The sequence below is a fragment of the Liolophura sinensis genome, chromosome 5 (assembly GCF_032854445.1).
Source record: "Liolophura sinensis isolate JHLJ2023 chromosome 5, CUHK_Ljap_v2, whole genome shotgun sequence".
NCBI classification, from domain to species: Eukaryota; Metazoa; Mollusca; class Polyplacophora; order Chitonida; family Chitonidae; genus Liolophura; species Liolophura sinensis.
This window is the reverse complement of record NC_088299.1, coordinates 7,161,356-7,186,547: the sequence shown is the minus strand read 5'-3', so window position 1 is coordinate 7,186,547 and position 25,192 is coordinate 7,161,356. Positions and strand designations below refer to the sequence as shown.

General features: G+C 38.4%; 1 protein-coding gene across 1 annotated transcript in view; it reads left to right on the top strand.

Moving 5' to 3' along the window:
* The first annotated feature begins 4,617 nt into the window (after nt 1–4,617).
* LOC135465572 (Golgi apparatus protein 1-like) overlaps nt 4,618–25,192 on the top strand; it is a 38,984-nt gene continuing 18,409 nt past the window's right edge. Inside the window, exons 1-10 of the mRNA XM_064742824.1 lie at nt 4,618–4,980; nt 13,822–13,851; nt 14,530–14,616; nt 16,239–16,469; nt 16,873–17,118; nt 20,560–20,740; nt 21,728–21,957; nt 22,608–22,729; nt 24,055–24,162; nt 24,692–24,842. Of these exons, the coding sequence (XP_064598894.1) occupies nt 4,618–4,980; nt 13,822–13,851; nt 14,530–14,616; nt 16,239–16,469; nt 16,873–17,118; nt 20,560–20,740; nt 21,728–21,957; nt 22,608–22,729; nt 24,055–24,162; nt 24,692–24,842 (1,749 nt within the window). The remainder of the gene's footprint in view (nt 4,981–13,821; nt 13,852–14,529; nt 14,617–16,238; nt 16,470–16,872; nt 17,119–20,559; nt 20,741–21,727; nt 21,958–22,607; nt 22,730–24,054; nt 24,163–24,691; nt 24,843–25,192) is intronic.

Here is a 25,192-nt window from a genome sequence, read left to right as displayed (position 1 = left end):
CATACATCACGCATGCAGCAACAAGTCGAATGTAACGTTTTGTGATGTGGAGCAAGCATGTCATTCAGCGTCAACCACACGAAATCATCTTCATTGATTTGTATATATATCAACTCAGACACTTTGCATTCAGAGATCTATGTATTCTGCTTTGATGCAACAGGTAAGGATAATCATACGGTGCACGTGTAGATGCATTATAATGGTGGTCAGAGAGGACAAAACGTGACGTCAGAACATTCCTGGAGCCAAATTTGATTGCCTCCTCCCGCGGGGCCGTATGTGTTTTAGGTGCTTTCACTATAGGCCCTATACTGTGCATTTGATTGTATTTTATTTGCGTAAATCCTTTGCCAACTCAAGCAGGTAAATATCTGACTTGATGACAATGGATTCCGGTGGGAAAACTTCTGACCAAGGAAAAGTTACTTTGGATTTAGGTATTAATAAAGCCACTATAGTTTTGTTTATTTATTTGATTAGTGTTTTACGCCGTACTCAAGAATATTTCACTTACACGACGGCGGCCAGCATTATGGTGGGAGGATACCGGGCAGACCCCGGGGAAACCCACGACCATCCGCTGGCAAACCTTCCCACGTATGGCCGGAGAGCCGCTATAATAAATATATTTTAGAATTGAAGTTTAGTTCCTGGTTGAATTCAAGTACCAAAATTGGTGTGGGGAAAATCGGTTGCGTCCCCTGGGTATATATATATATATAGAACCTACATGACAATCAAATTCAGTAGAGATTTCATGGAATGGTCAGTGGCCAATTACTGAAGTAGGGTGTCATTACGATGCCGGGGGTGGGAGGAAAAGCAAGTCTTGTCCTCAGCACGGACATCATCCGACCGGAGCACATGCGCTCCTCTTACAATGTAAAGTCATTTAGATTTGTTAAAACTGATAACGCTGCGGTGAGTTTGATTGCATCAACGTGCGCGAAATTTTGTTTATTTCGAACTGCGATATCTCGGTTGTGCAACATCACAAAACCAAACGGTTATGCTTTTAAGCTTCCTGATGTGGAATACTTTATCAGTGCATATATACATTTAAATGTTCTTTCAAAACGTAAGCGCGCTGCACGTAGACCCTTACTTATTAGATTCCGAGTTCGAATCCAGCTCTCGCGGCTGCGCCCTTTAGTCTGGAGGTCTGCCGTTTACAGATCAAAGTCTGTCGGTGTTTTACCCCAGGCACACCAACTCCCTGCACCATGGCTAACCCTGACTAACCCTGACCGCCATCAAAAGATTGACACATTCTTTTTCCCAGTATTAACTACTAATTAACCCATCGCACTTAATAAATAATGATTAATAATGCATAATGATAAAGTGTAGTGATAATGCGAACGGAAAACTTACCGATGAAACAATCCTCTCTGAAAAATTTAGAAGAGACACTTTAAAAGCGGAGAGAGGAAACGCTTGAACATTTTAATCAAGATGGCTATATACTTCACGAAGTAGATGCAAGAGACCATAAACATGACAAACACAAAGAATCTATCGCGTTGGCTCAAGTCGTAGTTGATAACTGTGTAGGCCTACTCTGGCTTGAAGTTACGACGTTTCCCTCCGGCTCTAACACGTGTCCTCCCACCATAATGCTGGCCGCCGACGTATGAGTGAAATATTCACGAGTACACGGCGTAAAACACCAATGAAGTAAATAAGCCTAAATAAATAACTATATCAACAGACTATATGATGGCAAGAAATGTTGCTCTTTATGACTTTCTGATGCCAAAATGAAAATATGGTCGAAAATGAAGATTCCTACGTACAAAACGGTGGATTTATATAGAGTTCGTATGAAACACATGCGCTGTGTACATGTAAGAGTGATGCATGCTCATTTTTCAGAATATGTCCTATATATGGGTTTCTTATTCGTTATATAATTCCTGCTCCCAGACTCTGCAGACCTGCACTAGTTTCAGGGCAGGGGTGCTGATCTGGATAAGATCGCAGAATCCAAATCCGTGTATTTAACACATATGCAGCCGTTGATGCGGCCGTTTTTTGGCCGAAAACCATTGGTCTAAATGAAAAAAACAATCCACAAAAGGGGCACAAACATTACCGCCATGCAGGCCGGAAAATTTTTTACAGGCGCATTTACCATCTCAATCCTGTAAGATGCTGCGATTTATATAATTTCTTTAAAATAGTGATTTTGTGCACGTAAGAAAAAAAAAACAAACAAACGGCGTTTCATGATATACAGGGCGGGGTCTTAAACATACGGTCGATCGGATGGGGATGATGTAATTTGTAAAATCTTTATAGATGCTCAGAATGAGTTGAGATTTGGCGAGCAGTGATCTTTTTCAAGAATTGACAAGAAAAGAAACTGTACAAAACTTCAGCTGCCAAACTGATTCATATTTTATTTCATTATTTCATTTTTTCATTACTTAAATATAGGCCTATTCGGTATTTGGTATAAAGGGTCGGTTATTGGTGAAATCTGTTCTCGGCCACTTTTGGACCGTCTAAAACGAAATCTCGATCTATCGATCGAGTCATTCTTACGGCACACATGCTTATTGTATAGTCTGTCGTATTGTTGTAATATACACGACCCGGTTGTTCAAAACTTGTTGAAGACTCAAAGTTTTGGTGATTTACTATTTATTCATAATTAGTTACCACTGTATATATTGTTAAATTGAGTGTGAAAAAATGTAGTAAAAGGGTACATTAGTCTAAGTAATATGGCACTTTAAAATCACAAGATAATGAGGCTGGTTTTACGCATTTTTTCCGCCAACACCCGGTAGTCTCCGCCAAAGTACGTCATGTACAAGTCTAACCAATACCATGCAGCTGTCAATGCTTTGCCATTTAGTTCAGTGTTAAAAAAGCTACAAGGATGACAACAAGCACATGGTTCTGCATACGGTTGTAAAAACAGGTCGTCGAAGAAAAGTTAGAGGTTTTTTTTTTTTTTTTTTTTTAAAAGTTTGCAGACGATTTGGCCCTCAGGAAGGCGTGCAGGGATTTACAGCACAAGGCGGGAGGATCTTATACCCAACAAAAACAGCCGTATACCAGCTCTCGTCATTATACAGGTGAAAGCTACGAGAGCAATACAGCTGAATTTCCAAAAAACACTTTACACAGTGGTGATAAAATACTATTAGCTGAACTGAAAAGGGTTAGATGGTAAATATCTGTACACTAACGCCGACGTCCACATCGTATATGTAATTATATTGTATACTACAATATGCCACTATCGGCATGGGCTACTGGGAATGCCGACCATAACATGTAGTTGTCATTACATGTAGGTATGGATTTAGAATCCCTTGGGGTGGGTGGCGGGGGGGGGGGTGAGGGGGGACAGAATGACATTTATTGTGAAGCGGACAGAGGGAGAGAACAGCAAATAAATATTAAATCTTAAGATAAACACGCGTAATGCACAGTGTAACACAGGATAAATTAAGCTATAGCTTACCAGTCCGTGTTTGTGTTCGGAAATGCTTGGACAAATTAAGATCAAATTCAACGTCTGAAAACTCGGAATCTGAAGTCTGGCCACACATGGCAGTGTCATAAATCGGAACATTAACGTCGTCCACTATGGGTTCAAATTGATATGGCAGTATATTTTCTTCCGAGTGGCTAAAATCCATCTCGAAAATTGCACGTTTTGATACGAATTGCCAGTTTATTTCGGCCTGTTAGGTTTGTGTCGGCCATCTATGACATCACTTGCTGAACCGTATCGGGCGGCCGGCTGAGAGAGGCTATTTCAGTAAATCTATTGTTTTTGGTTGATTTAAAATCATTATTACGTTTGTCAGAAGCCTTCCCGAGAGCATACCGCTTAAACAGGTTATAATCTTCTTAATTAGGACCAGTAGCTAAATATGGTCACTACTCCTTTAATGCCAGGTGTAAGTCAATGCCACGTCTTCAAGTTTGTACTTATCGCTAGCCTGAAAAAAAATAGTGTAACATATTATATTAAATATGAACTTAAACTGGTGCTGTAATACTTTGACTTTGGGGAACTACACTGGCTGCTGAGTATTAGCTAATATACGTTCAAACGAGTGGCCCGAGGGTGTTGTATAACGGCGTACATGTATATAGGCCAACTGAAATATATTAGCCTGTGTAGCATATGGGGTGCCTTTTTAGGTGGAAATCGACCGCAGTATAGTTTATTATATTCACTTTGCTTCATTCATATTTAGGCCTAACATTCACAGAAATATTTTTTTATTTATTGATTGAGATTTGATTTAGAGGTTAACTGTCCAGATTTATTGTAGCCTGTGACAGCGGAGAGCTGTAACTATGGTGCATGGGAGGAAATTCACATGAGCTTTTGGACTGCGGGCAGTTAGAAGTTCCTTTAAAGAAATCGGACACAGCCCGGTTTGAAGCTAATGTTGCATTTGCGCCATTTAAATTGTAGATTCCGTTTAAGTACAATGCCTTTTTTTCTTGTATTCACTAGCATTTCAAGCCTACAGCCTACCGATATGCGTATGGGTTAGCTTAACTATGCTGAGTAGGCCCCATGGCACACGTGAGTTGCGGATGAATTAACCGCAGCACGAATATCCGGTCTCAGTAAACAAGATGGCGGCTTACCGACGTGTCGGTTTGTTATGTCTGTCAGCGTTGACACTTTTGCAAACTTTCTCTTGTGTCACTTCCAAGACTTTGAACAAGGATCCGATGATAAATGGCGGTTTTAATAATGCCAACAACGGCATGAATCAGAAAAGACCTTTTCAAGCCAGACCAGCTGTTGTGGACCACCAGCAGCAACAACAACCACAACAGCCTGCTCAGCCCCAACAACACCGTATCGCGGGCACAGGGTCCTTAGTCCGGATTGCAGAGTCTCCGGAATGTAGAGGAGACGTCAAGAGATTCTGTGGGTCAAGCATTGCGCAGAATAACTTCGGTCTGATGGATTGTCTCCAAAACGAAGTGAAGGTATGTCGCCGTAGTATTTGCGTAAACTGGACCCTCCGTGATAGATGTTGTCTCTACCATTGAGCAGTCAGTGGGGTCTGGTAGCCGGACACATGGAAGATAGGAGGCTTTGGCAGTTGTGAAAACTGTGGTGATCCTTTGGATAAGTAAAGACTAGTCCAAATATTTGGACTATTCGGAATAAAACTTGCAGCAGATATTCTGTAAGACAGATCGGAAGCTAGAGACCTCAAGATCTCCTTATTAACAAACTGCGTGGGTGACGAAAGCGGTCCTCCCAACGTTATTGCATAGCAAAATGCCTGTTTTTGAATCGCTGTCAGTGATCTTGTAGCCTTGTGGCTTTCCTGATAGTCTGAGTATTTCTGCAGAGCTTTCGTGACGCTATTTTTGTACAGCTAGGCCTTACTGGTCGCTAACGAAGTGGCAAAAAGTGACCTTTTCCCCAATGCTTCAACATTGGGCGGCCATTTTGTTTTTGACACAAAAGGGTGATCATGTGATCCCAACTTCTAACCCGTCTTACAGAATTGTGATAGGCTTAACAGCATGCTGCAGAGTTAGTCAGAAATCACTCCATTTGAAAAACTTAAGAGTTTCCATACAATGTTGATGATGTTAAATTACCCACCCTACCCTCTTGTTTTAATGACATTCAAACCCGTACAAAGTTTTAGAATATAACCCTGAAGTCGATCAACACAAAGTGTTGGGACAGGTACAGGGAGAAACTGCTTCTAATGTGTAGATCAGTGGTAAGCCACATTTACCACATCTTCACACACGCATTAAAATTTCCTTAGCGTAAATCCATGTCAATCGAGTGGTCCCCACTCAACTATCCTGTTCGGAGTCTTACAGAACCAAAAATGATGTATGACAACTGCACAAATTCACAAGATAAATACGTTTTCAGACACTTCGTACCCCTCGGTTGAGTAAGGATTTACTCTAGGGAAGTTTTAATGCGAGTGTGAAGATGCAGTAAAAAAAACGACATATTAGAAGCAGTTTCTTTCCGTAACTCCCCTAACACTTTGTGTTCGTTGATTTCAGGGTTACATTCTGCAACTAGCACATGTAGTCCTCTCCTCATCTAAAATCTAATTTCTCCCTTCTTTGTCCATTGTCAAGGATATTTTGACGAACAAAGTCTGCCACACTTCTTCTCCATTCACGCTTATCAGGATGGCCACAAATGTGCATATACAGACTCTTTGCATCACACGCATCATAGACATTGCCTTGAGAACATCCAGAGAAACATGCGCCTTCGCCGAGGCATGGGAATTTTCCGTCTTTTTGGGGGCTGAAAAAATTGTTTCTAAGATTTGTGCAAATCCAAGAAGAAAATTTGGGGCTGGTGGATTTTTGGCAAGAGGGGCCATCATTTAATAATTGATTTGACGTACTTGTATGTAGTCACGTCGGGTGCCCATCATATCTTTTGTCTAACTAAACTGTGCTGGTGGTGTGAAATTATACCATTATACTATTATACCATTATACTGCCGGTGTTCCCTTGCTGGAAAGGTTTTGCAAAGTTGTTCCCCTTTAGTGGGTTAAGTTTAATCGATTTACAAGACAGGGCAAGACTATCATACATGTGATGATGAGAGTGATCAAGGGGGTGCCATTTTTACCTTGTTTTGTTATAATTTTAAACCAGTATGAAATTTTGTTAAAATCACAAAGAGCAAATTTCGTGTCCTATCAGATTGCTATATGAGTTTTTAGTAAAAACTACTGAAGACTAAAAAATTTCAATTATGCATGTAGGTAGCATTTATTTACTTTTCAGATAATTGGTTAAAAAGTTTTGGTATTTATCATGTCTTTCGATTGGCAAATTGTTGAAAGGGGAAAGCAGGATGTGAAGGCTATTGATAACAGTGTCAAAAATAAATGGAGCTGGAATTGGCTTGAGCGCACTGTGGTCAGCACCTAAGACTGCTTACAGAGAGGTGCTGGGTTCAGTTCCTAGTTGATAATGAAATACTCACCGGCCGTCATATTATGCTGAAATGCTCTTTGAGTAGGGCATGCAACCACAGTAGTCACTGTAATTAAACCCATCGATAGAAATAACAACTGAAAATTTGATAATTGTTGTAAAAACTGATTTATGTATTGAAGTAATCAAATGAGAAGAGGATAAAGTGAGTAATTTAGCGTCAGCAACGTTGTTTGGAAACTCTTAAGTTTTTTCAAATGGCTTTTTTCTAACTTTAGAGCATGCCATTAGGCCTATCGAAATATCTGCTGCAAATTTTAGTCAGAATATTCGGACTAAGTAAAGATTAGGTTGCTGTGTAACTTTCAATGTCGCGACTAACGTCAATTCAGTCATGCTTACCTAAAAGGGGCGAACCCTATAGGGGTAGATTGAGTATGCATCTTGCAGTCATGTTTGACTCAGTTGGTAGCTAGTGTAAAGTCATGTCTTTCAGCTGCGTTCATTTGCGAGAGCCCCCCACCTTATCTCAACTAAATCTGTTAGGGAGTTAGGTAGTCAATCTAGATAGACTCAGTGTACTGTTTTAAAATTCTGACATTCATCTTAACACTGAGTCCATCAGTGTCTCTTAACGAACTTGGTGCGGTTTTCAGACTCCCATCTCCTTCCTTTTATGGCAATCTCTGCTCATTTATGTGTAATTTTATGATGGAATCTGTAATACTATTCTCTTAATTTACTATCGTCTTATTTTACTATCATCACCAATAAAACTAATTAACTTGTGGTCACATTGACTGCTAGAACTTAGGCGGTAACAAGTAACTCCCTGTCAATAGCCCTTTTGAAGTGTCTTCTGACCTACTTCTGGGTTTGAAATGCAACTGAGTTTTAGCATTGAAATCCTTGAGAGAATTATTATATTTCAATTGCTGTCTGCAAGAACAACTTCAATCTTCTTAGTTCGTCCTTAGGACACTTAAAAAAGACTTGTATGTGTAGTGGAGGTAAGTTTGGGTACTATCTTCATTGAGTTCATTGAGACTTCATTGTTCATCGGGCTTCATTGAGAATGACCCCATCAAGTTGGAGTAGGCGTGTATGTGTATTGTGTCTTTGTTATAAAAGTAGGGAACTTACAACCATGCAGTTAGGGTTTATACCGGTATTAAAGGGAGTTATGTAATTTAAGAAGATGTGCATGCATTATGCACAGTGTGTATTATATCTCTGGACAAACAGTTAGAGCTCAAACGTATCCATTCTATAATACCGTAAATCCTCAACAAATTCAACCAGGTAAATATAACACGAGATGGAATTCATTATTCAGTTTTGAAGACTCAAATGTATTGTTCAGGGTAAGGGCACATGTGAACTTCACAGAAAATTCTGAACAATCAGGCCAAATCAGATAACATTCCTCTGACAAAGCAAAATGTTCACTGGATACGTGGTCAAATTTGTTGTGAATTCGAGGTACGTGTACTTTTGGCCTGTGGCACTGAGTGAACAAAGTACAGTTGTTGTTCTTGTACATACATGCAGGACACTCACAACTGAAGGTAAATTTAATAAGTTGTTGCCTGTACTTAGAGCTCACCTTACATATGTATTTGTATATTGTACACATTTAAAAAAAAACAAAAAAAAAAAACAAAACAGCAATATAGGACAGCAATTATGTTTTCACAAAATACAGTGACTATTAAATTATGAAATCAGTATTATAGAAACAGAGCTGCATGAAGCAGTTGCCCAGATATTTACAGCTTTATTAGATCAGCCAAATTATTGAACTTCTGCTTCGTTGAACATGCTGCAAGAGGGTTTGAAATAACATTTTAACAACCTGTTTCCGAACCTGTCCTTTGTAAAGGTTTGTGAAAGAATGTAGCAGATTAATGTTATCAGTATCGTACATCAGGTCTTCCTGTAAAATGTAATAGCTTCTGAATTATTTCGAGGATGCACGTTCAAGGGTCATAGATTACCTTAATATGAAACAGCAACTTTCAGTGCAATTCATGCACACTTTTAATTTGATTTTGGAGACAAAACTACATTGGTTGGATTGGCCAATTTCAGGGCTTCCCAGTAGATAAAAGCTTATCATCCTACATGGAATTATGCTATCAGAGTACGCTTGACTACACACATTGCAATCATGTGAAATGGTTGAAGAATTACAGTACATCCCAGACCAGATTGCGTTATATTTATATTTGTTTATTTATTTGATTGGTGTTTTACGCCATACTCAAGAATATTTCACTTATACGACAGTGACCAGCATTTTGGTGGGAGGAAACCAGGCAGAGCCCAGGGGAAACCCACGACCATCTACAGGTTGCAACCAGACCTTCCCCCTCACGGCCGATTGCTTGATAAGGATTTTGACTTCTTTGATGTTGTCAGTGCAGAATGTACATTCATTGAACATGTATTAAAGCCTGGGAAGGCCTTGCATATGTTACAGAAATCCAGTGACCATATTTGTCTACTTTTACTCTCTAGATACTAAGATGGAAACAAGTTATTATGTGTAGCTTTATGTAAATTTTTTAAAATTTCAGTTTTGGTGGTTAAATTAAAAAAAAACATACTTTGCCCTTTTGATATACTGTAGTTTAACATTGGCCATTGAAATCCTAGTCAAGTGTTTGAATTCTGTTAAAAGATTTTAAAGACTTTCAAAGGCCTTGCATAAGAGTGTATTTTGGTCCTAGAAAATAACTGAATTATCGATATTAAATATCTTATTGCTTTTATACATGTACATTCAAATGAACAGAAAATTGAAAATATATTTATCATAGATCAATCGTCACATGAAGATTGTACAACTTTTAAAACTGGATCATCCTTGAAAGTGGTGGAAATCATAGGATGTTGGGATGATGAAAGTATTTGAGAAACAATTTTTCTTAATTAATAGTATGAACTTAAATTCAATATGTTATTTTATGAGCCTAACCATCATATGTGGTTCCATCCGTTATTATTTTATTGTGTACATATCGTTTAGAATTAGAAGGAAGCAGGCTGTCAGTCATTAGAACAGATAAGGTTACATGTTCAAAACTAACCTTGGGCAGATAATTCGTAGATTGGGCCGCTCTCATGGCTTGTGGGACCTTCATGACAATAAGGAGTCAGCTGTGTTCTCCTGAAGACCACTCTCTTTCTGAGCATACATGAATTTTTACATCACTTACATGTATAAGTGGAAAAGTGCGTCAGTTTATGCCAGGCACTTTAGTTTCTTCACCCCCTAAAGGTGATATATTAAAGTCAACCATTCTCGAGGATCACATTATTAAATTACCATAAAATAAATAAATACATGTTAGTATTTGAGTCACATTTATGATGATTGTGTCCATTATTTGAGCGATAGGCCACAGGTGGTGCATGTCAGGCATTAACAAGCCCAGAGTGTTGTATACTGTGTCTACCACATAGCAAACACATCATGCTTGGATTCTGACTCCTGTGTATCAACACAGTATTTTTGTAATATTGCCTACTTCATGTGCAGTCATAATCTTGCATTCACGTACAAATGTGAATGTAAAAAATATTAATATTGGCCTTGTTTAGGATCAACGCCTTGGTTAATCTTGACAAAAAGATACAAGATACTGTCATACATGTATGTGTTTCAGTACTGTTTTTGAGTTAGGTCCCAGTTATTGGATTATTAAGGGACTGTATATGTCATTGTGGCAAGGTTTGTCATTAACTTGTCAAAGGTTGGTGGTTTTATCACTTCAGACACTCTGGGTTTCCCTCAACCATGAAATTAACAACCATGATGAAGTAAAACATTCTAGAGTTTGGTGTTGAACAACAATCAAATTAAAAGACAAAAAACTATTTACTGGAAGGAGAAGGATGTGTAGTGTTGTATTACTTTTCATGTATGTATTGATGAATACAAGAACAAAGTCCACATTCCTTATTATAAAAGTACCTCACAGAATGCAGGGGCTGCTGTAGTCTATATTACAGCAAGAAGGAAGACACGCTTTCAGCACACACGTACATGAACACATATTGACAGTCCAGGATATGGGTAAATGCTCCACTGCTGCCACGTGGCCCATTCTGACACTTCACCCAGTGGCACAAAGAAAAAATCTCACAAAAATAAAACAAAGGTTTCAGGAAGTATGGGTTAACACAGGTGTATACATGTATGTCCATGCATTATGTATACAGGTATTGGTATAATATACATGTACATATTTAAATACAGCATCGTTATCAGTGATGATGCATGAAACTATAGAGGTAGTGACTACCAGTTATTCGTTGTGTAAAGCAGATGTATTAAAACCGATAACTGTGTCATAAATGAAATCTATATGTGTGTGAAGTTGTATCTGCATGTAGATGTATATCACCTGTAATAGATGCTATTGAATACATTTATCCATAGCAAGATCTCCCAGATGGCTTTATTGTTCAGAGTGACTCTCTTACATTGTTTATTATTTTTGTATGCATCATTGAAAACTGTATTGTGTGACAGATCATTACAGTTATTTATTTTTTTTTTTACTGTTCTGTCATTCATGAATTCTGACCTGACATTTCTGACATGTGCAGTCACAATCTACATACAGAGCTGATGGTATGTGTTGTGTTTATGTACATGTACATGTTTACTTGGTGGGATTATATCAACCTGTTTTAAAAATGTTAAAGAACTAGAAACCATGCTCATTGCTATAAAGCCTACATGAAATACTGAAACCACTGGATCTGCCTCTTTGAACGAAAATATTCGTCTTATTACAAATTTCAAGAATGTTGATTGTTTCCCTAGTGACAAAATTGTCAGTTTCAGCTTCAGAACTACCTATTCATGTATCAAAAGTAATATTTTATTTGTCTCTAAAAATATACTCGGGCGAAATTTTAATGTTTCTAATAGAGTAAATGTAGTCTCTTTAAAACTCCCTATTCGGACTTAAATGTTTGTATTTAATGAGCGACTCCAGTTCTAAGAGAAATTACGTGATCATGATGTGTGTGAAAAATTTTAATATCCTCACCTGTATCATGAAAGAAATTCTATGAAGCTGAGTGAGGAATAGTAATATTTAACCCCTATAACAAAAGACATTTCAAGCAAAATTTTGTGCAGTTGCCATAAAACTTACCTGATGTCATTTTAAGGTGGCATTTAAAATAAAGCGCTTGTTAGCTGACTGCCAGATTTCTCGTAACCTTTGTTCTGAATCACAACCCTAACTTGTATTTTGCTGAAGTTTACAGAAATCATAATTTAGTCGTCATACAGTCTGATGTTTTGTTGTAGTAGAGTAATGAAGAGGCATTTTCTTGTTTGTGGTTTACAGATAGTGTGATTGACAGATAATAAATTTATGACCATGTATACATATGTACACATATTACTGTAATCTGGTTCCCTGGCAAATTCTGCATACCTTGAGTGTGATGTTGGTTTTTGGTTTATAGAATCATACTGTACATACTGTAGATAAAGATAATGTCAAGTGTACAAAGTATTATTAGAGACAAAGGCTGAGACGGATTGTTTTTGTTCTCTGACACCACTTCCTGCCTCATCACTGTGATCCCAGTGATCTTGGTGTTATTAAAGATTTCTGGACAAAATTTACTATTGGTGTCAGTGAAGCGAAGGGTAGAGAGTGACATATACGCTCTAGGGAGTGTGAAATGATCCATGTATAAAAAGTTTGGATGCCCATATAAGGTGTTCTGTCATGTGTATACATAAAGAGTTCAGCTGATTTGAATAGTGAGTTTCTCAATTAACCCTTCTAGAGATGAACTCAGACAATACACAGTGTTTTAATAAAGACAACCTAGTTGCATAAACACACATGTAACATCATGAGGGCTTTCAGCGAGCGGGTTGTGGTCTAATGGTTAGAGTTGCTATTGTTTTTTTTTATAAGAATTGATAAATATTATGAGCTGTAGTCACAAAATTACTTCTCTAGAGAATGATTGTGCAGGATTCAAAATTAGCATCCAAGTTGTCAAAATCTAGTAGCAAATGTTTTGAAAGTGGGCTCAGTTACAGTATCTAAGCATATTAGTACATGTGCAGAGTATTAAGAGAAGGCCACCAAGATGGCGCCAAGATCTACAAGCCACCTGATGCTCTATGTAATGCAGCACGGTGCTCTGTTCTGTAATTTTGTCACTAAACATTACATTTTGAGTCGGGTATGGTTTCATAGTTGATTACTTGTATTAGTGGTAATACACTGCCATCTGCATCGTGTGCGAGATTTGTCTGTAGCATTGCTTGGTTTCGTCCATCCCGTTCTAAACTTGCGTGTAATACTACCAGAAAGTAGTTAGCACTGAGCAAAAATTGACTGTACAGTCTTATGCGTAAACCCTGTGGTTTGATTGAAGGCAGATCAGTATGTTCAACCCATGAGTCTCCCACCATGGCACTCGATGCGAGCTCAAGTCCAGTTCATACTGGCTTCCTCTCAGGCTGTACGTCTGCCAGCAACCTGCCGATTGTCTTGGGTTTTCCCATCCTCTGCCTGGTTTCTTTCTACCATAATGCTGGCCACCTTCTTAAAAGTGAACTATTTTTTAGTTCAGCCACCATCTTATAAGTGAGTGAGTGAGTGAGTTCTTGGGGTTTAACGTCGCACTCAACAATTTTTCAGTCATATGACTGAACTATTTTTTAGTTCAGCCACCATCTTATAAGTGAACTATTTTTTAGTTCAGCCACCATCTTATAAGTGAACTATTTTTTAGTTCAGCCACCATCTTATAAGTGAACTATTTGAAGTAGTTATCAAATGAAGAAAGAAATCAGTCAGTATGTTTATTGAATTTTTTTTCTTGTATTTTTACAGCCCAATGAAGTCACATTAGAATGCCAGCATGTGAGTATGATTTGTGTATTTATTGACATCGAAAACCTGCCCCATTACAACATTGTTGTTAGGAGATATAACTACTGTTAATCTTTAACATTTTCAAACTAAAGCACTTTTTACAGTGGAATTTATACAAACTATTATTATCACAATAACACTAAAATGAGTAGTTTGTGTCAGTAAAGCTGCAAGTTTCATAAAACTGTGCACAATATTTCTCTACACCCGATAGTTCTCTCAGAATGTTTCAAAATTTTGTTTGCTGAGGTTCCTGAAAAGGTTGAAAAAGCAGGATACCTTGAGTGTTATATTTGTAATGCATGGAAGATTTTACTAAAGGGTTGTTAGCTGCTGAGAGTCTGAGGCATGGTATCTATGACAATGAAATAAACATCATTCGATGTTGGATATTGGATGTAATTTTATAATCCAAATCACTATAAAACTATAAATCTCAATAAAATCATATAGATAGACAAAGCTCTTAGTCAGAGTGCAGAGAAGATACCATTATCAAATCAGAGGGCTATGAGAGCTGAAATGTTTGAAAGATTTTAAGTGCAGAATAGTACATTGAATGGTTTGCTGTAATAAAAAGGTAATATAACGAAGTAAAAGCGTATTTGTGGCCGAATTTTTTTGTGTAATTGTGCATCATATCCATTTTCTCTCTCTTGTGGACAGTTTCTGTGGCAGTACAAAAAGAACTTGACCACAGACATCAGGTTTGAGTCGGCCTCCTGGGAAGTGTGTAAACATGACCTTGAAATGGTGAGTGGCTTTAATGAGGACAGGTAAATTCATGGTATTCACTTATTAATTGGATAGCACCTTCTACTCAGAGGTTTTACTATTGAAACATGCTGAAATTTGTTCAAAATTTGCAATTGCAGTCGGCTACAACACATGTTCATGTATCTAGGTGTATTGATTTATTTATTTATTTGATTGATGTTTTATGCTCTGCTCGAGAATATTTCACGATGGTGGCCAGCATTATGGTGAAACCGGGCAGAGCCCGGGGGAAACCCATGACCATCAGCAGGTTGCAGACCTTCCCATTTCCAACCAAAGAGGAAGCCAGCATGAGCTAGTTTTATTGAAGTGAAAGTGAAAGTTGTTGGGTGAAAGTTGCTTTTGTTTTGAAAAGTTGTGTTTTTCTACACAAATGTTGAGAGAAGCTCATGCACTGTTAGGGGTATGAAGGTGTCTCCAAAAATTCCAGTCACTGAAAGCTGCTGTTTTTGTTGCTGTTTGTCTGTTTGGTTGCCAGGTCCCTGACTCATTAAGCAGTTGCAACATGCACCTGGCATTATTAACTCCCATGACTAAATAGAGTGAAGAAATACATCACAATGGTAGATGTAAATGCTCTTGGTAAAGCACTGCAACATCTTTGTAATACTGGGCCATAAGGGTCAAATGGCGTTTGTCCTTATAGGGCCCGTTAGATATGGTTACTATTGCTGCGTAACTAGAACATCAGGATAGACACCAGACATGACACTTCAGTCTGAGTTATGAACTCTTAGTTATGATTACTATTGCTGTTTTACTAACACCTAATGATAACGACATCAGACACGACACTTCACCGGTTTTTTTCACCCTGAGTTATGAACTCTTAAAATGGTTACTATTGCTGCATGACTTAAACGTCATAACAACAACATCATTAAGCACCATTATATGGTTTGACAAGTGTGTTGGCTTGATGCATGGATCTCGTGGAACTTGATGCATGGAAGTCAAGACGATGCAAGGATTCTCATGATTGGAAACAGAATTTTTTCTCTTCCTGTACATTTCTTTTTAAAATGTATTTCCTTAATGCAAACTGTCTTTTTTGAATCTGAAATACTGTTTTGTTGGCAATATTTCACAAAACACTCTGGCTGCTTTAACGTAGTGGATGGAACATGTGCCTGACAAACAGTGAATCTGGGGTTTAATTCTGAATCAAGTCATACCTAGAACTTTTGTAACTTTCGTAATTTTAGTACCACCTTGCTTGGCACTCATCTTATAGAAATGGATGAAGTACCTGGTCAACTCGCTATCGTCATAGAGTGACTTGTTGGGGCTTCTTAGCTGATGTCCTTGGCATGGTGTTCCAGTGACCCAGCACTAGATCATGTTGGTATTGAGTTCGACCTGCTACAAGGACACACTGTCGTGATATGATTGTAATAATGTTGAAAGCGACGTTAAACCAGTGGCAGCCAAACAATAACACATAAAGCTAAATGCATCACATACATGTAGATACATGTGTGAAGGACTGGTTTATAAAGTCAGAGTTTTTGTACATAGCATTTAATTATGAATACTGGGATATTTTCACCTTAAAAGTGCCTTGTTTGAATTCATACAGTATATGTCTTTTGTTTCAGCTTGAAGAATGCCGCAAACTGAAAGCTGGAGAAGGGCAGATAATTCCGTGCTTAATGGAAAATCAGCACAATATTTCTGGGCAACATTGCAGACAGTTTTTAGTGAAGATGGAGAGTATCGTGTTCAGTGATTATCGCTTGTTGAAACCATTGCTGGACAGCTGTCACACTGATATTGTTGCTACAAAATGTGGCCGGTTTGGATCTTCCTTGCAAGCTGAGCAGGAAGCTGTAAGTTCTCTGTTGGATGAGGGAATTCGTGTCACCTGACATGCAGGACAGTTTGATGCCCTATATTGGGTGACTCTGTGGTTCATTTGGATAGTATTTGCCCCAAATTATCCAATTCACGGATTATCTGAATTCTTGAAAATTGGAGAAAACCCCCAAATCCTAGCCTCAAAGAGCTGGCCCAGTGTCAAGAAAGCAGGGTTACATGACCGCGATCAAGATAGTCAAATTGCTTTCCTTAATTGTCAAAACAATTTTGTTTTCTATTGTTTCCACTTTTAATTAGCATGAGGTCATGCAAGAATTTTTGGTGATGTTCTAGTTCCTTAACAATAAGAATGTGGTTCCTAAAGCCCATCGTCATACGTACTTCTATAACATGCTGTTATTGTTGTTGTTCCAGCAATTACACTCGCATGGGGCTGTGATAGGCTGTTTGGAAGACAACATCAAGAAACTGAATGGCAGCTGTCGCTTCCAGATGATGCGAATCGCAGAGCTTCAGGCAGACGATTATCATCTTGACCGGCCGCTATTTTATGCGTGTCGTGATGATAGAGAGCGATTGTGTCCAGAGACACCTAGTGGTGGGGGACGAATCTACCAGTGTCTGTTCAGACACAAGTTTGAGCGAGACATGTCTGAGGAGGTACAGTAATCATAAATATTATACACCAGTTTTAGTTTCTAGCTGTTAACAAGCAAATTTCTGTGTATGTACATGTAATGAAAGCTAACCATGTAAAGCTTGAAAATCACCTCAGATATATTTGTCAGATTGTCCTATGAAACCAGAGTTAAAAAAAATAAATTTCCTGAATCAATGGATTGACGTGTGTGACTGAAATCATGTTTCAGATCACATTTTGTTTCTTTGGTTGTTAACCTGACCTTATTTCATGTGATGGTCTCTGTTTCATAATATTGGCAACTTTTCACCATGGTGTAGATAAAATTCTGCAGACTTTTCGTTACACAATTCCTTGATTCAGTATTACGTGTTAAAACATCAAATTCTGCAGACTTTTCGTTACACAATTCCTTGATTCAGTATTATGTGGTAAAACAGCAATTCAATTATCTTTGTGGCTCATTGATGGAACGGACTGCTGTTGTATATAGTGTATTGTGAGGCATTGTGAGGAATGCTTCTAAGGTTTAAAGGTTTGTGTTAAACACTTTATTAGGCCGGCTCTGAATTACCTTCCTTGTTAGAGGACAGCGACCATGACGTAATGCGAGATTAGTTTGAACCTGGCCTATTAAAGCATGTATTATGGAGGTTATATCATGACTGTAAAAAATATTTTTCTAGGCAAAGGATTGTTATAAAAAGAACATATCAGTGTTTGAGGGATGTAAAATGAAATTGATATTTTTCAGCTTAGGTAGAATAAATTTATTTGACGGAGTTCACCGAAGCTGTCTTTTAGCTGTCTTTTTAATTAGCTCCAGCATTTTTAAATTACCTCAAAATGGATGTAATAAAACACATACCGTCTTTCACATAGAGTTAGCCGTAAAATTCATTCGATTTGAGTTGCTGGTGGAGATGAAAAGGGAAAGTGATAAACCCCCAGCTGTGCAGTAATCCCCAGTGATGGTATAGCTGTTGCCCCTCGTCACATGCGGTGAACTCCCTAGGCAGGGACTGAGATAAGGGTGTTTACACTTTCACTAGTCCACGTATACCGTCATTAAAACAGTGTTTTTTGTGTGTAACAAGCCATTGTTCTCAAGGTTGGATCAGTTGGTCGTTGACTTTTTTTTGTTTTTTTTTTTTTGGGCCCGTGAAATAATTTGCAGTAAATGAAATCTTTCCCATTATCTACTGTCACACCGGCTGAGTTGAGGCAGCATGGCATATGAGGATAACTACTCAACATCCCCTGACATCCCTCATTTAAATTTCATCAAGGCTTAGGTATTGATAATCCGCATCGCATGGGGTCAACTACTTGACAGAGAGGCTTGAAGATTTGCCGATCACTCACACTTTTATTTTTTACTCCTGAATTATGATGAAGACAGTATCAAGCGAAAATTGCAATAAACCTGTAAATTCCGAAAATTTGTTAAAGCATGTCCACGCTTGTCAGCAAACAGACGTATTACCTCTTGGCTGACAGGCTAAATTTGCCAGGCTACACTTGCAGGATTCCTGCGGATGGTCGTGGGTTTCCCCAGGGCTCTGCCTGGTTTCCACCCACCATAATGCTGACCGCCATCGTATAAGTGAAATATTCTTGAGTACAGCATAAAACACCAATCAAATAAATAATTAAAAACACTTGCATGCCTCAGTTAAATGGATGAATGCTTAGTTGTTCAGATTTCGTTGAGGTAGCCCAGCAATAGAGTTATCCTGGGAATTGTGTTCCCCCCCTTAAATAGATTTAACAAATCGGCATACAAATGTATTTCAGCGGTATATAGGTCTGAGTGGTAAGTATCAGTCGTTGATTTTTCTGTAAAATGGCAGCGAAGTTTACCACGGCTCACACACAGGTTATTTAGTTACAATCGAAGTCTCCTCCCATTTCAGATGAATTCTATTTTATCACCTTACCAAATCAGGTACCTTCAGCAAAACACAGAAAACACACTTTGACAATGTTTCCGAAACTACATGTACCATGTGTTCAAGCTTTGTTTTTCGCATTTTTGTGGCAACCGATTGCGATGCACTTGACCGAGAACTCAGTCACATGCACGTAAATGCCTAGACGTAACTGACAGTTTACAGATTTCAACGCTGATGAATCAGATGATGCCTAGACATAACTGACAGTTTACCGATTTCAATGCTGATGAATCAGATGAATTTATTTTCATGAACCCGCCCCCTTGAAATAGTGGCCTATCAAATCTCCCACCAAATCTAGACTAGCAGACCGAGGTCTATAAATTTGCTTACAGCCATGTGCCCAGTGAAAAACATATACATTTTCTTGAGATTTATTTTGACTGATTTTATTTCTACTAAACCATTTCAGTAAAGTCATATAGTGACGTATTTTAGTCATTTATACAACCCACGTAATTCATTCACAATGAAAAGAAATTAAAATAATTGCATAAAACACCAGGTGATCGGGTCGGACCTCTACTGTTATTGACGGGTCTAAATACTTCAAAGAGTACAGCCAGAGCTGTGTGAAAGGTGGGATTAACCCTGATATTAGTGCAACTCAGTCATTTATATCTGAATACCGGTACTCAGTTGATTATAATTTGACATCTCCCCCTCCCAAGTTTCAGTATAATGAACACAGTTGTTAGATCGTCAGGGCTTCTGATAATCACGATTTTTGATTAGAACAAATTGCGAGAAAAAGGATTTTCTTAATACAACAAACCTGAAGAGCTGAACCTAATCCTAGTAAGTTGAAGCAGTTAAGTGTTGTATTTATCTTCGTGAATTATCTTCAAACACGCATTTACTTTAGACTAAACACATTTTGTGGTAATGCTGTGAAAGACTTGTTCACTTGTCAGTGCAGGCCTATTGTTTACCGACCCATCGTCTAACCTCCCTCCGTGTGTTTTGGTACGACTTGGTTATGGGGACCTTATGTCAAACGTGCATTCTGGTAGTAGACATGTAGATATGGTACTTGTTCCTCATTGAAGCGTGAGTGTATTTATTTGTTTTGTCACGTGTGCACTATCACGAGAACACACACCCCCTCTCACTGCCCCCCAGCTGCGCCAAGTTACCAAGAATCACAGCCAGACACAAGGAATCACAGAATATTAGGCGAAACTATTTTTGAAATATTGTACAGTTTATCCTGGACTTTCCGAATAAGTTTACAAAATTAAAATCTGTCCCAAACTAATCAGAGTCTTCAGCTAGCTTATGCTTATGTTATCTTTAACTCTGAAACCAGCCCTTAGCCATTTTCTGAGGTTTACTCTTGAATATGCACCTTGCAAACGTAAGAGTGACCACAGGGGAGGTAATTCGGCGGGACCCTATATACATACAGCAATGAACAATTATACACGAGGCACATGGACTTTGCCAGGTAATGTACTGAGTAAATAATCATATAAATAAAGTAACCTGTGGATTTTATGCTTTCAGTGTCGGCAGCGATTAATCATACGACAGAGACTGATTGGCGAAAACTACAAAGCAGACAAGACGTTATCTGATGCCTGTGACGAGGATATCAAGCAGTACAAGTGTTTAGGAGGAGGTCCTAACCTGATGTTTGCCAAGCGTGCTGCCATTTTATTGTGTCTGGAAGGAGTCCAGAAAACAGGTTAGCCGGGCTGATCAGTTCATTGTGTCTTCTGCTCCACCCCCACCAAACAATGAAATAGGGCAGATGTATTATGCTAGTGTGTCCTGTTTGTTGTCTGTTATCCATCAGCCATCATATAGATGTAATATAACTTTGTCCACAGGATCTTCGAAACTAATGGCTCAGTATCTTCATACAAATTTGTCCTGAAGCTTCGTCCAATAGGCCTTAAGAAAACAGGAACCAACAGATCACGGAGGCCAACCGGACCTTAAGTGTGAAAAAAGTAACTTCACATTAAACTCTGATATCAGTTTCATCATAATACATTGAAAGTGGAACTTGAAAAATGCGCAAATTCAGCACTAATTTTGATCTCTTTACGGCAGATCATTTCCTGCCCAATTAGACTTTAAATCAGGAGTCTCTGTTGACCACTGTTGTTTAATAAACTGAAAATTATTGAGTATGAAGTTAAGTACCAGGGAAATAGGTAAGTAAACAAATGGAACTAAAAAGAAAGCAACACTGGACTAAATGTATATATGCATTGATAAGGTATCCCACATACCAACAGAACTTTTTGTCTTTGTTATATGGCATAATTGAGACATCTCAGAGGGTGAGAAAATCGAAATTGCTACCATGCTATCAATTTAGATCAGTTGGGTGCGAGGTATCTCTATAACCCGAGAACGTAGCTGTGTGTACTTGCAGTGTCACCCAAACACTGTCTTGTCTTAAGTGCTTGGGGTGTGAATTCCCTACATTGTGTTTCCAGTTATTCTAACATTTAGCAAAAATTGATTTGTTGAATTACCAAGCACATCAGAAAGAAATGGCTGTGGTTGTTTAGGTGTGTTTTCTCCCCTATTCATGAATATGTCAGATTACATTGTTTGTTGTTTTTGCTTTTAAGTTTTGACTTATTTAAGTACATCTACCGGGCATACTTGTATGAAGCCTGCATGATATGTCAACACTCATTACTGTCATACTTTTCAGGTGGACATGTCGCTGGTAAGTGTGTAGCAGAGATGACCGAGTGGCGAAAAAGTTTGATGTCTGATTACCAGATCAGCCCAGAAATTGTTGTGGATTGTCAAAACGAGATCGGAACCCTCTGTGATGGCCTAGGGGCGGGAGGTAAAACTCTTCACTGCCTGATGAGCAAGGCACGGCGAAAACCAGGCGAGAGACATGACCATGTACTCGGAGAGATTTGTATGAGAGCAGTGAGTGTGTTAAATACTGAATCAACCCCTTCTGTGGCCTAATGGTTAGAGGGTCCGCCTCCTCATCGTCATATGACTGAAAAATTGTTAAGTACAATGTTAAACCCAAGCCTATATACATACATTCAAATATGGAAACGTTAAACATGTGTGATTTTTTCAGTCATTTAATCATTTGTGTTAAACAGCTGTGGTTCTTTCCTTGTTTTTTTTTCAGCTATGTTTTTTCTGTCTTTCTTTCAGAAGGGAATGAGCTTTTGTCTGATTGAGACCTAGTTTTTGTTTGCTAGTTGATGACTTGTTTGGTGTGTATGTTATAAGAAGAGATTTTTCATGTTCTTTGTTTGAGCACACTTGTTTGGTATGTGTTTGCAGATTTAGGAAATGTATTTTTTGTCTCTGTCATCAGATTGAGGACTTGTGTTTTGTATGTGTAAGGAGATTTGGGACAAGTGTTTTGTACATTATTTGTTTGCAGATTGTTTGCAGATTTAGGAAATGTATTTTTTTGTGTTATCAGGTTGAGGATTTGCATTTTGTATTTGTAAGAAGGTTTAGGACGCGTGCTTTGTATCTGTTGTCAGATTGAGATTTGTGTTTTGTATGTGGTCTTAGATGAAGAACATGTTTTTTTTCTTATGTGTTCCTAGATCGAGGATTTGTTAAAGGAGGCTGACGTTGGAGAGGATTTTCGCATCGACCAATCCCTGGTAGAGGCTTGTAGTGATTCTGTGATCAAATACTGTGGGGACATACCAGCAGGGGATGCTAGGTCAGTGGTACTCATTTTATAGAAAAGACAGCACAACCAAATATGTATACCCTAATTCTTCTCATTTTTAGGACGGAAATTAGTAGTGCTGAAAGCAAATACTGTAAATGCCTTTTTATTCGCGTGGTACTAACATTCGCGGATTTGGAGGCAAACACATTTCCGCAAAAATAAGTGCCATCGAATATAAAACCCATGTAAGTAATTTATTAATGTAGCATGCGTTACAGTTATAAATTCATTAACAAACACTAACTTCTAACGCTTTTCAAACAAGTGAAGTGATCAATTACTCATTGTATGGACTTCCATTGGGTCAAAAAGATGCTCACTACAAAGAAAAGCAGGCTTTATTGACAATTTTACCTCGCCGGTACGAAGTAGCGTGAGAGGGGGAATTGTGTTGGTGTTCGGTTAACCTGTTTTATTTCAGCTCCTGTATAATGAGCTCTCATACATGGATTCACGGTTTAACTTTTTTTTTTGTTTTTTTAGCTCTCTAGTCTCAGGTATAGTGTGGTGTGTAATGTACATACATGTACTTAAATGAAGGGTTAAGGACCTACTGATGAAGGGTTGAACTTTTAGTGGCTTTCTGAATGTTTTGTAGTCCATTTCGATTGATAGACTTTTAATGTAAACATTTACCTGTTATATAAACTTGATTGTGTTTGATGTTCAGTAGAATCTTCTCTAGAAACCCTCTATGCAGGGCTACAGTTTCTGGCACAGTGTCTCTATAGCTACGTTTTCAGGAAACTATTTTGTACAAGGTTTATGTTCATGTACTTTGCCAAATTTAACTGATATTTGTGGCAGTGACTGTTGTCAGTATTTGCTAAGCCAATCATAGCCAGTTGTGGATAGTGATTTGTATATGAAGGGTCACTCTAGCGAGTTGGTGCTTGATCTTCCCATAAGGAAGTTTTTTTTACTATCATAGCTCAACATTTGCTCAGCTATTCACAGGGTTGCGATTGCTCCCCCATAGTACACGGATTGCCAAATGCAGTTTGCAAATTGCACATCAAAGACCGCTGCCCACAATGACGTTTTTTGCCATAGCAACGATACAGAATTCTATAACATACAAAGACACTGCTGTACAATCTTTTTGCATACAGTAAACAGCCTTTCTTGTTGATTTTATGACAAGATCTTATTAGAGAATAATATCTGTGTATGACAGTATAATTCTACCGCATTTTGGTTTAAAGGTCAGTATTGGAACAGATCACCTGACTTGAACATTTTGCAGTACTCAATCAGGTGAGCTACCAGTGTTGTCTGAATGCCTTGTTAAATGGATGTAATTTTTATTTCAGAGTAATGGGTTGTTTGATGGAGAAACTGGAGAAAGACATTCTGGACAATGATGATGAGTGTGCTGAACATTTGCTGGAAATACAGTATTTTGTGGCCAGAGACTTCAAGTAGGTGGAAAAACAGAATTTTTCTATATGTGTAAAAAATACAGTCCTTCGTAGCCAAAGACTTCAAGTAGGTGATAAGACATTAGTGTTGTGTGCATAAATACAGTACTTTTATGGCCAGAGACTTCAAATAGGTGACATAACTGTATTGTTGTTTGTGTGGAAATACGCTACTTTGTGGCCAGAGACTTTAAGCAGCTGAAAAGACAATATTGTGTGTGTAAATACAGTACTTTTGTGACCAGAGACTTTAAGGCAGGACTATTTTGTGTTTGTGTGTACAGTGCTTTGTGACTAGACATGACCTAGGCTACAGGACAGGGCTGTTTGCATGTACGTAAGACACTGAGACTAAAACTAACAGAGAATGAACATTCTGGATTGGTAAGATCTCTGTAGAATCCATGAAAGTGCTGAAATATTTTCTCTACACGATTTTCTCTACTCTCCATTAATTCTCAGGAAGTCCTAGGGGACATTACTTCAGCCAGTCTGTCAATCCATCATTGTTTTGTGTTTGTTGTTACAGACTGGATCACCGTGTGTACAAGCACTGTCACAAAGATGCTGCACGACTGTGTGGAGCACAAGACAAATGGGTTGTTCAGGGATCTACGGATTTGGACCCGGGCCCTCTTGTCCTACCTTGTCTGTACAGACATATCGTACACCACGATAAGGTCAGATGAAAGATCAGTTGAGCAAAATATTGTAACAAAAACTTGTAAATTAGAGACAAGAAAATGTCATAAAATCTGCTTTCTTGAAACATTCTTGAAATACCGGTTAAAAAAACTATAATGAGTAAAGTAAGAAACATACCATTATGGTATATGCTGGTTTGAGCACAGACTACCACAAGCTCAGATGTCATTAGCTGAGTGAGTTACATGTACCCACTGCCTGATGTATTTCTGGCCTTTGCTGACCCAGATGGTGGATGCACTGGATCACTGAGACTGTCTGGGTGAGTTACATGTACCCACTGCCTGATGTATTTGTGGCCTTTGCTGGCCCAGATGGTGGATGC